Raw genomic sequence first — 14,815 nt, 5'->3', positions numbered from 1 at the left:
CAGCAAAAGGAAAGCTGACAGAAGATCAGCCTCCACGACCCTTTTCCCCCCACACAAGCACCAGAGCATCACGCCCTTCCCACACAGCCCTCCCTCGCACCTCGCCTTCTGCTTCCCGAGGCTCACGGGGAGCCCCACTGCTCACACTCACAAATCCAAGCTCCCTGTCTCTCTTTGCGCTCCGCCTTCCCGCGCTCCTCACAGCGCCCCACCCGCCTCACGACGCCACGCCGCAGCCGTTGGCGGTTTTCCCGCCTTCTCCCCACCCCATCAAGCGGCGCGCGGGCCTGCTGCGCGCGCAAGCCCCGCCCCTCTCCCCGCCCCGCCCCCGGGGCAGTGTGGCTGCTGGCCCCGCCCCCGCACTGCGTGCCCCGCCCCCTTCCCTCCTGGCCGCCGCCGTGTCTCTCCCTGCTCCCCTCACCGCACGGGCGGTGCGCGCGGCGGTGCCGGTTCGGTGCCTAAGATGGCGTCTATCATGGAGGGCCCGCTGAGCAAATGGACCAATGTAATGAAGGGCTGGCAGTACCGCTGGTTCGTGCTGGACTACAACGCCGGGCTCCTCTCCTACTACACGGTGAGGGGCAGCGGCGGGCCGGGCGGGCGGGGAGCCGGGAGCCCGGCTGAGGCGCAGGGTGGGGGCGGGGAGGGGACGCGGGGCGGTGTGAGCGCTCGGGCGGCCAATGGGGAAGGAGGAGGCGGCGGGCACGGCCAATGGGGAAAGAAGAAGCGACGGGCGCGGCCAATGGGGTGGCGCTGCGGGGAGATTTATCGGTGGGGGCGAGCGGCAGTGTTATTGTTGGCGGCCGGCGCGGGGGTGGGGGCGGCCCTGGGCGGGAGCGGCCGTTGAGGGGCGTTCCGTGGCGGCCTATGGGGGCTCCTTCAAAGCCGTGCGCCGGGGTGCTCTGGCGTAGCTGCGGTACCGCCGTGTGCCCACTTCGCTCCCTCAGCAGCAGGGCGCTTCCAGTCAGTTCGACGTTGACTTTATGTTTCCGTCCAGGACTTCCCATATTTGAACGTGAAGTGTTTGGAACAGCAGTGACAGAATGCATTTCTTGCCTCTTTTTCTGTGCTGACTGCTGGCTTGGGCAGCTTCTTACGTAAAAATGGCATTGTTACAAATACTTTCACAGTATGACTAAGTGTAAAACTTCTGCTCCCGAAATCTGAGTTTCCGGATCTGCTCGAGCAAAGCTTAGCTTCCCAGCACCACGAGTTGATAACTCAGCATAAACCAGTTATAAAACCTACAGCAACATTAATTCAGAACTTTACCTGCATCTGGGATATGGTGGAGAAATAAAGGTGCCTTTATAGCTTTTTAATGGCTGTCCATATGTCAGCTGTTTGAGATGAATCACTGAGTGAAGGTCCAAGGTGCAAAGTCTTTTTACGCTCAGCTGCAGAAATGGAAGCACTTACTGACGGCTGGTGAATGATAATTCTGGTTACTGCAGCCACTTTCTGTGGTCTTCACCAGTTTAATGAATGCCAGTCCTGAAATCTCATTACTTTCGATGGTTAGCTATCCCTACGTGCACGTTACACTTCAATATATCTTAGCATGTACTCTGTTATTATAATGACTTTTAGTTCTCATATGAAAACGTTCCTTTTCTCTGCCCTAAAAGTTCTACTTGGGATCAGAAGATCAAACCGCATTCCCTGCTTTGTGCCACTGAGTCCGGCAGTTAACTGTTCCTACAGAAAGCTTTCTGTATCGGTCTGCAGAGTACTTCAGTTTTGAATGGTAGTTTCCAAGATTGCGTCGAATAAGCAATAATTAGGAATAATAATTAGGAATGTTAGGAGTTCGGGAGCTTTGTGTAGGAAATGGATGTTTGGAGATTTTTGCCTGTGTTTCTGTGTATGTGTGCTTGTATTTTGAAATAAAAGCTTACCTGTGTGATGAAGTACATGCAGCTGAGCACTGTTTGCTCTGAGCCAGTTTCGGCCTGAAGCAATACAGTCTGTGTGTATAGATGCAGCTGCATGATTCTAGCCTGAAACTGGCCCTTCCTGATGTGCATAATGCATGGGTGGGGTATGTTGAGATTGTTTCCACCGGGCTGCATAGGTGTGCACCTGGAAACGACTTGGCTGATAGCTTACCGTTGACTCATCTACTTTTACTTTCTTGTCACCTCTTACAGACTCCGTAGCCTGTTTCAGTCCAAAAATTTGTGCACGCAGGTGCAAGAGGCAGCTGGCCTTTGGCAGGGGCGCTGTGGAAAGCTGCAAGCTGTTTATGTCTGATGCAGCTGAACTTTTCACTAGTGAGAAGTACAAAAGAGTAGATCTGTTCCTAGGCGTGTCCTCATGTGGTTGTATTTCATCTTCTTGCGTAATAGTGTAGAATAGTCTGCAGAAGAGTCCCCTTCATGTGCAATGAGCATTTAAAGAGAGCTACTGCAGTATTGCACCTAAATTAGTATGCCTTTTCTTTTGCTAGCTGGAGTAGTTATTAACCTAAATATGTTTTGAATACATACATGAGGAACAAATTAATTCAATTATATTCACAATTCTGATGTGATAAAAGATTTCAAGGAGTAAGGCAAAAGTTCTTACATCAAGTTCGCTCTTTTCTGCTTTCTTTTTCTGTAGTTTGCAGTTTGTGTTTGTACATTTCTCAACAATTCTCATCCTCAGTTTTGCTTATAATTGTATTTGTGTGAATTTATTTGTGAGTGATATATTCCAGAGAGTATGACCTGGACTCGCCATCCAAGTATTGATCATCTTTACATGGTTTTGCTCAGATAAATGATTTGTCTACTAGCAGTAAATGGTTGTTTTGGTTTTGTTTTCATTTTAAGGAGCAAAATATGAAATAAATGACTGTTTCCTGTTTTGGATCAGTTTGGCCAGTGGTTTGACAGATTGTTTTATTCCTTTAACATTCTTCGATTTGTGAATCCACTGTTTCTCTTAGAGATGCAGCAAATGCAAGGCTACTGAAGCACTGCATTTTTTCAGAATGTAGCTGGAGGCACTGGCAATATTTAAAAGAAATGCCTCCAAATAGATCATCTGTGTTGTCACCGGAGTTGTAAAGTTGTTCCTTAAGCTGGAATACAGCTGAGAAACAACTTTCTGCTGATTTGTTTTTTCAGTTGAGTTCATTCTGTAGTTTTTTTCCTGCATGTCAGTGTGAAAACGTGTTGGCTTTGTACTGGCAGAGAATGTGAAGACAAAGGAATCGCTATGGAGGAAAAGGGAGGTGAAAGAAATTTGCTTTTTGTTGTGTTTTCTGATAGCAGTGCTGTCTTAAATAGGCAACCCTAGCTGTGATTGCCCTTGGGGATCCTGTAGAAATAATCCAGAGAGCCCCTTGAGGTTGAAAGTCTGATTTAAAATTCTTGTTTCGTCTGTATTCTGTAAATAAAGATTTTAATTGTATGGAAAGCTGAGTTGGCGTAGCTGTGCGAACAGCGCTGACAGCAAGGCCAGGATGCAGGGAGGGCAGCTCCTTAAAGCACTTTAAAACTTCATAGCTATTTGAGGTATTGCTGGAACTGCTGCAGACTTTACAGCTGCCATGAGTAGAGACTGAGGGTTGAAAGAAAAAAATACCCTGTTTGACAGCTTGGTAGTGTACATTTTTGGAAGCAAATTGGGTAACCTCCAATCATTTTGTAGTTCTCCTACCAATAAGTTCCTAAACAATAGATTTGAGTGCTTAGATATTCTGTTGTTGCTGTTAGTTGTTCCATCAAAATACTTTTTAAAAACACGTGCTTAAACCATTTCAGGAGCAAAATCTGTGTGAAAACAGTTGGTAGGAGGAAGCAGTTGTGATGTTGCAACGGCATTTTTCTTCTTATGCTTTTAAGAGATTTCTGCTGCTTGGCAACTTAGTTACTGTGCTGCCTTGAAGAACTGATTGTGGAGCGTAGGATCCAGATGTTAAGGAGGAGAGCTCAGATTTTGCCACGGTTTTGTGAATCTTTCTTTGATGGTAAACTGAAAACAAATCTCATTAACTTGATTTCAAATGATGCCTCTGAAGCTGGAGCCATGGCTCAGTGCCCCGATATTAAGAGACTTTCAGTTGAATGTATTTTCCTGCTTTTTCCAAATACGGTTTCTCAGTCGACAGCTTTATGCAGAAATCTGAGGAAAGTAGAAAAAAAATCTGCTTTTGTACAGACATTTTTTGAGGTCTCTGCTTTCCATTCTGAGCTGATGTGATGAAGTTTCTGCAATAATTTGGTCTGTCACGTGCACTGCAAACAGCTCTGAATCTAAAAAACAGACAAAGCTGTAAGCAAACTACATGTAATAAGAAGATAGTTTTGAATTTACAGATGTGATACAAGTCTTAAGGTGGCTGTTAATTACTCAACACTAGATTGAATTCTTTACCTAGTTTTAACTATGTGTTTCAAAGGTATTTATGCCATAAATTTTTACACGATTATAATTTACAGAATGGACTCCTCATAATAAACAAAACACATACCAGTTTGTCATTCTTATCCTGTGTTCCTATGCATCTGTTTTCCTACTTGGATATCTAGCATACAGTGCTCTTCTAAAAGACACAGATATGGCTTTGCCTTGTATATCCTTTAAAGCACTCTTTTTATAAAGAGAAAATTATCCATAAGGAATTTGATAGACACTGTATAGCTCTATAATGTGAGAATATTCCTGGGAGTTCATATATATTTAAACTTGGAAATATTTTTTCATCATATGTAATAAATCTGCCTGTGTAAGTTTTGTGTCCTACAGGATGGGGGTGTGGGAAAAGGAGAAGCAGGTATTTCCATCTGCTGGTCTTAGGTGTGTGGTAACACTTCTTCCTGGGGGTTTGAAGGTGGGGAGATAAATCACCCATTTGAGGGTGATAAATCAATCTGTTGCCATAATTCTGCCTGTAATGTAAGACCCTTTACTGTTACACAGATTTTAGTATCATCAGAAATGTGGTCTTTCAGAAATCTGTTGTTTCTCTTTCTAACATAGCTAGGGTTTCATGATTGGCGCTGGATTTTCCTCCTGGGGAGTATATTCATGCAAAGAGTTGAGCAGTACTTATTTCCTGGAAACAAAGAGAGGTGATTTGTGCGTGGCACCACATGACTTGCTTTCAGTAATGCTTCATTAATACTGTTCTCTTCAGTATTTAGACAATGTGTCTGGTTTCAGTTCTCCCAATACTTGATCATCACCTTGTGCTGCATGTCTGTGGTGTTTCTCATCTGCTATTAATATATTGTGCCTGCTCAGATTTGTTTAACAGCATCTGATGGGGTCATTTTGTATTGGCACTCAGAACTGCATGTCACCTGCCCTCCCAAAGTCAGCTGTGTTGTCTGCTCCGCTGATGTGATAAGTGGAGCTGGGTGCTCATGCAGGTTCTGAACCAAGATGGGATGGTTTGGTGAAGCAGTAGTGTGCAAGTCTCGTGCTAATTGTGGTTCTGAAGATTCTGCTTACACAAAATACTAAAAGCAGTTCAATACTAAAGTTTTCCAGCTGATAGAAGGCAACTTTTCTTCTGGTGTTCGTTGTCATCTTCAGCTGCCTACATGTTCCTTTCAAAAAGCAAACTGTAATATGTGCTTAATTTCTAGAAGTCAGTTGTCGCAGTCTTTATGTCAGTGCAAATTAATATATGCTTGTGTTCTGTCAGGTGAGAAATGTGTTGGTTTAATGTAACTGAGACTCTAGACACTTAAGAAGTACCATGCTTCTTAGAAGTTTTTGCTTCTACGTGTTGTTTAGGGGTGGCTGAGTTTTTGGTTGCTGCTTTATGGTTGTATCCACAAAAGTGAAAGCATTAGGCGCAGCAGCTGCCTGTAGTTGGTTTTCATTTCAGAGCGTGCAGTGAGATGAGTTGAGATCTCAAGCAACTTTGGGGTGTCTTTGCCACTGTTCCAGTAAATTTTACCTGACCCAGAATGGTTGAAGTAGCACTCTGTAAGCACCGCCAACCCCAGCTGTTGCTGTGAGGTGTCACTGCTGCCTCTGTGCTTGGGAAGGCCCTCCTTTGAGAGGGTGAGCTAGAGGAATGGTCTGGGGGCTGTGTGTTGGGGTCTTTGATTTGTGACATTTTGGCTTGAATAATGAGTGTTGCCTTAGCATTTGGCAAGAACAATAGCTGTTATACAAGTGGTCCCGTACACGTAGTTAAAACGTGTAAAAAACAGTGTTTATAAATAGACCTTGTTTCACATTCCTCCTCCCTGAAGGAAAATAAGTGATGTTATTGCTCATCTGTGTACTTACCTTAGAGATTTCTCTGGCAGCACCGTGTCAAGAACGTACTTGTTCAAGAGCCTGTGCCTGAGAGTTTTGGAGGCAGACAGCAATGGGATTTCATATTGAAATCTTCCCGTGCAAGAGCTGAAACGCAAATAAAGTAGTTCTAAAGATGTGAACGGGGATGGAAGGCCTTAGGGAGGGCTGGGTTGGGATCTTAACTTTGTTTCAGTTCCGTTTGTTTTTAAATAGACCCAGGCAATATTTTCATTTCTTGAAGAAGACATAGCTTGCATGAAATGCGGTATGTCAAGTCAGTTCTGTACTTGATCAAACTTCACTGTGTGAATGTCAAAAAGAAACTGATGAAGGACAGATTTTTTTTCTTGCAGATCCATACAGTCTCTGTGCAGTAACATCGTATATCTTTGTTTGTTTTTATGAATTTATATTTGAGCTTCAGCTGAGATTTATCTCTTGTTGCCTTCTGCTTGTAACCTATTCAAGTCTGTTATCATCAAAATCAGTACACAGCATATGGAAATTTAACTGGAAATGTCGATTTAACTTGTTTTAAAACTGATGACTGAAAAAAAGATAGCTGCGTGTTAAAACTTATATATAATAAGAAAGGAAAAAGTGATTTTTTTAACACCTATTCCTCGAGCCTACTCTGCTGTTTGAGGTTTTGTTCAGTGCAGTGGAACCATTCTTCAGAACAGTTACAGGATGCTTTATTTATTTAGGAATTCTTGATCAAGCATAGGGCGTGTTGAAAATCTGTGCCTAATGTTCTCCCTTTCAACCAAAAAGTAAAACTTCCAGCTTTAAGGGGTAGCTGTCCAAGTTTTATTTTTTGTAAAAACCTCCTGGGAGCAGAGAGGGGAACAAATATAGAAAATCAACTGATCTATGTTTTAAAGTCCTCTTCTGCAGCTATGAGTAAAAGATCTCCTTCTGAGAGTGCGCAGCGCAGGCAGTGAGGACAGCTGCATGCTTCAGTTCGGATACTAGAGGGAGAGGTGCTTCATTCCTTCAGAGTGAATTAGATTTGCTGCTTCTCTGTAATCATGCGAGCCAATTAAAGCTGTGTCTGAAGATGGGGAGATGGGCAGTATATGGGTCCACACAGAACCTGTGATTTATCTTGTGAATCTCTGCAGACTAAAGAACATTACACGCTATAAAGTTTAAATTCGATTTCCACTCCATTAAAGTGTGATGTACAACAAAAGTAAAGGCTTTTATAGCACCTTCTGTGGTTGAGTTTCTAATCAATCTGTGCAAAGAAAGTCAGGGTTGTTAGGATTCTGCCCTCTGTTGCACCAGGGATTGCTGACATCATCCTCGCTCTCAGCTGCTTCCAGAACCTGAGCAGGACCAAACCTGGTGGCACCAGGCGAGGTGCCTGCCTGCACTGCCGGCTGCCCGGATTGCTTCTCTCTTTCCTTCTGCTCATTTGGAGGTGCATCCTCCCTCAGCCTGGGTAGTATTTTCTTGCTGAGCTCATGCCAGTATTTCTCCTGGAATCCACTAGAGGGAGCAGGAAGCTCTCGGTAGTGTTCTCCCATTTCAGGCGTTCACTCCTGGCAGTGAGCATAAAAAGCCGTGCGTGTAAATGTACTCTACTGAATTGTATCCCTAGTAACAAAACTTTTCCTTCATTTGAAGTTCTGACTAATGTGGGGCAAAAGAAGGCGATAGCAGTGCCTTCTACTGGGATATAAGCACTATGGAGCGATAGAAGATGGCAAAGAAACATTAGCTCGCTCCTTCCATCAACCAGTGACAGCTCAAGAGGACTGCAGTCTCAGGGACACGCTGCTCCCTCGGCTGCTAACCCCTAAATGAGGATGAGGAGGGGTGAGCTTAGCCTTCACCCCTTCCAGTCACTCAGGTGCATTGCGTACACCCGAGCTCCCTGGCTTGGCCATGCTTTCTCACCTGGTGCTCAGCCATTGGTTCAGGCCATGACCTGGCAATTTCCATGCATCATTGTATTCTAAATTACCTTTAGTGAATAGGACTTGCTGTGACTGCTCCGTGATTTCCACGAAAGAAATAGCTGGAATATAGCTATAATGGAGCTATATCTCTCAAATGTGTGGCAGTGAAAAGTATTTTATTGCTATGAAGGCTGATAGTTCTGGTTCCTGTCTTTTTTTCCCCACTAAGATCAATCTGATTTTGTTGTCTAGTAGCATCAGTGAAAATAGAGCTGGTCAAAGTTACAGCCATATATTGTCCAGAAAGAAGTGTTCAGATACTGTTGGAAATAAGAGAATATTTCAGAAGGTGACAGCAAGAGAACTTGTTCATGTGATTGCAGAGGTAGCAATGTTTCCATGACCTGAATTAATGCAGTTTGGCTATCAGGGTGGTAACAGAAAGGGGCTGTATTGGGCCTGAATGCCTTTGTAGCTAAGGCTGCAGTGGCATGCAATACATCAAATAAAAAACTGAAGGGGAAGTAACTGAAAAACAAGATGTTTTGTGTCTATAAGAAGGCAAAATATTTAGGACTCCTCATAATGTTTCCTTTTTCTTCCCTTATCTTGAAGGATTAGTGTATATGTTACTTAAGCTTGCCAACGTTGCCCAGTAACATTTAAAATATTGGTGGAAAGTTGCTGACAAACTGTGTCAGTGGTAGGAATAGCTGGAAGTTTAGAACAGTTCCAAGCTAGAAGTGGGTTGGATATCTATAAGTAGATGCCTCAAACAGAGACAGTAAGGAGGAGGTTCAGTAATTTACATGTTTAGGCCCTGGTTGTAGATGAAGGAATCCTGTTTTCTGATCCGGAATCTGATCACTTAAATGGCTATAAACAACTTTTCTAACTCTTGGAATAAAAGCAGGATGTGATATCTAGGAAATAGTCAGAAACTTGTCTGAATATGACATTTATGTCTCTATATAAAGGATGATAAATACAGAAATCTTTCTGACAGAAATATAATTTGATTTGTACAAGGGCGGGAAAGGAGGAAGATGTAAATCAGTACGCTGCCAATTTCAATATTCCCTAATAAATGACTTTCTTCTCATCTTCCTATAAAGGTGTGTCTGCATCTTCTAAGTATTTCTTCAAGATACCTACAGAACTTTTTTGAAGCAGGATACTGTATTCTTATGTCTGGAAGCAGAACTTCTTCATGCTGTGGTGCTGCGTTCTCTTTCGTGTCAGAACCAATCTATTTTGTAAATAAGATGCTCAATCAGTCAGTAAAACATTATACCAAATTTCCTTTTTTTGTTTCTTGGTTGTCTTGAACAGCTTTCTCCTTGCAATTCTTACCAAATTTGTTAATTCAGTGTTCTGATTTTTCTTTCTTTCAGTCAAAAGACAAAATGATGAGAGGATCACGCCGAGGATGTGTTAGGCTGAGAGTGAGTATGATTTTCTTTAGTACTTAATGTCTCACTATGGATAATATGGTCTAGGGGAGAGAACTGCAGGGAGACTTTTGAGGTTTTGCTCTGTTGCTGACTCTGCAAAGCACTGAAGTAGTGAAAGTATTTAAAGAAAGAAAACATAAGAGGTCAAATGACATGCTAGGCTAATTGCATTCTGTTATTGGACTTGATGATCCTTATGGCTCCCTTCCAACTCGGGTTATTCTGTGATATTGTATAAAAGCATTATGTGCTTAATACGTTGTCATATATAAATATATATATAAAGCATCATAGGATGCAGTATTATGGGTTAACAATAAAATGTTGCAATGAAGTTGCTTTTTGCAGTTCTCATTTCATGTGAGTGTAAATATATGTAGATATAAGTTCTACACCTACAGAAGTTATTGCAAAAAACTGCTTTCTTTCTGTTCTTCTGGTTTTCCTTTATTCTCTTCCTGTGTCCTTCGTTCTGCCAGTTCAGATGCTGTAACCCCACCACCTGACTGTGCTTCATTCTGGGTACTTGTGTAGTAATGCCACACAGCCAGTTGTCTGTACAGAAGGAGGGCAAAGTACTGGAGTTCATGAAAGGGAAGGACAGAAATTTTAAAAATGTCTGCTGAGGGAGGATAAAAACTGGGGAAACAGAGGTAGCAAGTAGGAAAGCTGAGTGTTCCTTGTCCTGGCTTGGGGCATTCTGTGGCTTGAAGTGACACTACTGAAGTGAGGCTGGGAATGCTGGGATGGCTCAAACGTGAGCTTGGTTTCAGTTTTCAGAAACTCCTCTTTTGCTATGTTTTTTCCCCATTTCTCAGAGAATCTCTGGCTCCAGTATGCTTTGTTAGGAGCTGATCTAAACAGGATGGATAGGTCAGAAGGGTAATGGACATGAATGGGAGCATTTTGAGTCTTGGAGAGAAATATAGAGAAGGTGGTCTGTGGCCTGACACAGAATCTGATGAATGTTGCAGTACAGCTCTGCCTTTTTTAACTGCAGTTGTGCCTTCCTTCTGTTGTTAATGCTTTGTGATCTTCCTATGGGCCTATTAAAGGGGTCCCAACAGCCTTAGTTAGGCTCATACAGAGAATCCCTGTCCATCTGCATTTCAGATGATTTTATTGCACTTTTCCCTTTTTAGTGTATTGGTGTCATGATTATAACTCCTTTCAGGGTAATGCAAACTCAAACCACTTTTTGCAACATTACATTTCTAAAGATTTGTGAGATTGTTTTTTGCATTGTGTAGCAAAATTTAGTCTGAAAAACCACGTCTGCTTTAAAAGTGTTGTGAGCCTGTCAGTGTGGAGGTTGGCATCAGCCTGTCAGTTTAGGAAGTATTAAAAGTGAACAATCTGTTCAACATTGCATTATTCATTTTTATTTGCATTTAAGATAAAAGAATCCTTCTCTCTTTCCCCATCTGCCACGTTCCCCACCCCAGATTACTCTTAGGAATTTTGTAAAGATTTGCTGACTCCTTTCTTGAGTTTATTTTGTGAGGGAGGAAGGGGTCTTTCTGCTTTTGTAACACAGCTCTTTTGGCAGATGACAATACCAGGACCTGAACAGATGGGCTGCTGCAATGTGAAATTCTATCAAAGAGATTTTCTGTTTAGAGTAATTGTTGATTTGTAATTGTAGGTGTGAACATAAACAAACATGTGATTTCTAAAATACTTCCTTTTTTTTTTTTTTTTTCTGGAATGCATCCTTAAAAGCTTGTTCCTTGCCTTTTTTTGTTTAATGCCCGTGCTTCGTAGGCTCTGAAACTTCACCTTCAAATTCTGTCTTTTTTTTATTGTCAAGGATTATTTAGGAAGGTGTGTTCATAGATGAATCTATGGCATCTGTACTATGCTTAAATCCTGCCTAAGCTTTCTGTAAGCAAAATGCTTTTGGCTGATCACTGGTGCACTGCATGATTACCAAATAGTTCTCAAATACATGGCATTTACTTCAAAAGTAATGCCTCCTATTTTATTGCCTCGGCCCATCAATGTGCCAGAGGCAGATGTTGGTGGTATGGCAGCAGAGGTTGAGCATTCTTTCCAATATTCCATTCTGTTTTGTTGCCATGTGACAGATGGCAGTGGAGGGGCAGTCTGACAAAATGATGTCTGACATGGAAATGCACATGAAGCAGAGATGTGTCATTGAATTCCTCCATATGGAAACAGTGGCACTCGTTGACATTCATCAACACTTGCTGAATGTTTATGGGGACCAAACAGTGCAAGTGAGCTCAGTGAGGCTGTGGGTGCTGCGTTTCAGCAGTGGCGATGTTTATGAGCAAGGCATGCAGGCTCTTGTTCATCACTGGCAAAAATGCACGGCTGATGGCGGTGGCTATTGAAAAGTAGTGTTTTGTAGCTGAGAATTTGCTCTATCAAACAATGTTATCGTGCTCTTTGTTGTAGTTTCTGTGGAAATAAATGGGAGAAATTACTTTTGGAGTGACCTGTGTGTAATGTGTGGTCATCTGGTTGTTACAATGCATTGTAAAGCATTCGGAATTACCCTGGCTAGGCTGTGCTTCTTTAGGTGCCTCTTGTTTAGTGATTGCAGAGCTGTCCTTGAAACATGTGCTTTTGGAGAGCTTAAGTGGTGCACTAATGGTAGCAGAGGGGAGAATGTCTGGAGCTCTCCTTGCCTGCCGTATAGTGCTGAGGTACACATGGTTGGTGCTGTTCTTTTGTAGGATCTGTTCCTTCCTTCCTCTGCCCTGTGGTACCTGCAGCAAGCCCAGCAAAACGTGTGGATGCCATCAGCCAGACATAGAGGAGCTGTGAGGAATGTGTGCAAATGGAATTGACAGAGATCCCCTTCCCTAGAGCTGTACCAAACTGATTCTGATGTTTTGGCCAGCCCAGCGTTCACGTCCTCCTCTGTTGCTGACACTTGTTGGAGCTGACTCAAGTTGCTGGTGCTCTGTTACTTGTGGTGTACTTGCACCATATGGGCAGGATGTACCCTTTAAATACGTTCACCTGCCAGGGATGTCTTCCTGATTTGTAGGAGGGGGGAAGGATAAAACAATGTGACGCTGGATCTCTTGGAGAAGGAGGGAAGAAATTAAGTAAATCCTTTGGGGATCTTTGAGGTATCTTGAACTACGTGTCATAATTTGTTTGGAGTTGATAGCGGCTTCAGTGTCTTCCTCCCCTGGGTGAAACTGTGCTATTTATTATGTATTTTTGGGGGGGAAATGGGTCAGGAATGGCAGAAGTGGATGGATTAGGAATTAGCTGAGCACAGGTCGCCTATATCTAATCTTCACATTCCCTTCTGAGATGTCACCACCAATAGGAAGACAAAGCTAGCAGCCTTTGATGCATCCCACTGAGTTATTGTTGGTATTTACTCAGGGACTGAGAATTAGATCATGCAGTGTACCACTGACACAACATGATGGGACAAATGCATTTTGCTGGAATGATTTTTTTATAGACTGGTAGATGAAATTAGGTCAGGAGAGTAGAGTAGCAGTAAATTAGTATTTTCTAGACATAGAGAACACTTAAAAAATATTGCTCCCCACTTCTTAAAATAAAAGTTGAAATGTAGTAGAGAACAGTAGAATATTGTTTATTATAAAGATGCTGTAGGATAAAGCCACCATTGCAAAGGTAAAAGATTTGCATTATCATCCAGCAGATCACTAAGTTTTACAAATCTTTTTTAATTCTATATTCTAATTTAAGTGCTTTTTAATTCTGTATTCTATTAAAGAACCGACAACCTCGATTAAACAGGGAATCTGCTCTTTACAGTGCTGGGTGTGCTTACAGTTAGTCAAGGCTTTTTAAATTCCAGTGGTGTAGTGATAGAGTGTGTGCTGCTGATGTCACTGCTTGCCTTATCAGGATTTTGTTCTTTGTTTCACAGGGAGCTGTGATTGGTATAGACGATGAGGACGACAGCACCTTCACAATAACTGTTGATCAGAAAACCTTCCATTTTCAGGGTGAGCTGACAGAAGAGATTGTTGTTTTTTTTTTTCCTGTAATAGATTCCACTTGTATTTGATGGATGATTTTAAATGTTTGGCAACAGAACAGCGTAAATGAGCACGCTGAGAACATTCTGGATCCAGGGGTGCTGCAGGTTAGGCAGGGATTTACATCTGCAGTGGATACATATATGCTAGAAAGAGACTGATTCTGGCAGGATTTGGAGATTTAAAATACAAAGAATAAATCACTCACTGGGAGAAAGTAATGGGCTTCTGATTATGGGTTTTGCTTACTGAACGTTTCTGATCTTCGTTATCAAGATGCAGTTATGCGTTTCTATATGAAGAGAATCAAGACTGGTCGGCAGGTTGCAATTTGTATCCAAATAGAACTTAATGCTCAATTATGAGGAGACTAGAGGCAACATTTGGTTTAAAGGTGGAGCTCTGCTTCAAGATTTACCAGCTTGCATTCATTTCATCTACATTTCTGTGTCTTGTCTGCCAGTCACCATTTCTCTGCTATTATCCTTTTATCCACATTTACTAACACCAATGCCATCTGCCACTGCTATGTTTCGTCATTGCATGCTATGGTTCACCGGTAGAAAGGGTAAGGTACTATTATCATTGTTATGTATTCCTTAAATGATTTTATCTGCAGCAGTAGAACAAAATACTGTGATGATATTGTCTGGATAACTTCTTTTTTTCCTGATGGTAGAATCCTAGGGAAGTCTGATTAAAATAATTTTCAGCTGATGTTTGTTAGTTCCTTTGCTTTTCCTCTTGTGTGAATTAGCTGAAGAACTAAATTATTTTGCATAGAGCTGGAAACTAAATATCCAAGAGGCACATTAGCATGTAAGCAGCTATTAATTTTTTTAAACTGGAACAGTTCTGTAGTGTATATTGTACTGTACATATTTTTTAAATCAGTGCTTTGGAAATTATCGTTAATCCTTTTGTTTGTGTGAATATTTCTGATGATAAATATTTATTGTACACCATGTTGTCGCTGGAATCTGTATTCCTTGTGCTACAGTTCTTCCTAAATGCTGCTGCTGTACTCTGGCTTTTCACTGCATTAAGCCTCATAAACATGCCTTTATAATGCTGAGCTAACAGTAGTACTTAAATCTACTGTTCCCAAGGATAACTGATAAAATGCAAGGTAATTGCTAATGCAGTAATGGAATGCGGCACTCTGGCAGTCTTTCAGTACAGTGAAGTTAAATACTGCTGAATA

General features: G+C 42.1%; 1 protein-coding gene across 3 annotated transcripts in view; it reads left to right on the top strand.

Annotated features, from left to right (window-relative positions):
• Nucleotides 1-463: 463 nt before the first annotated feature.
• The window catches only part of OSBPL9 (oxysterol binding protein like 9), a gene marked incomplete at both ends in the record, with an annotated part of 55,747 nt that continues 41,395 nt past the window's right edge, over nt 464-14,815 (top strand). For 2 of the 3 annotated variants that reach the window (XM_079535703.1, XM_079535702.1), the window contains 3 exons: nt 464-574; nt 9,551-9,601; nt 13,500-13,578. In XM_079535703.1, the coding sequence (XP_079391829.1) occupies nt 464-574; nt 9,551-9,601; nt 13,500-13,578 (241 nt within the window). The remainder of the gene's footprint in view (nt 575-9,550; nt 9,602-13,499; nt 13,579-14,815) is intronic. The other variant, XM_079535704.1, reaches the window with a different exon arrangement.

This window comes from Tetrao urogallus (assembly GCF_951394365.1).
Source record: "Tetrao urogallus genome assembly, chromosome: 5".
Classification (NCBI taxonomy): Eukaryota; Metazoa; Chordata; class Aves; order Galliformes; family Phasianidae; genus Tetrao; species Tetrao urogallus.
Note: the sequence above shows the minus strand (reverse complement) of the source record. Positions and strands in the feature narration are given on the sequence as shown.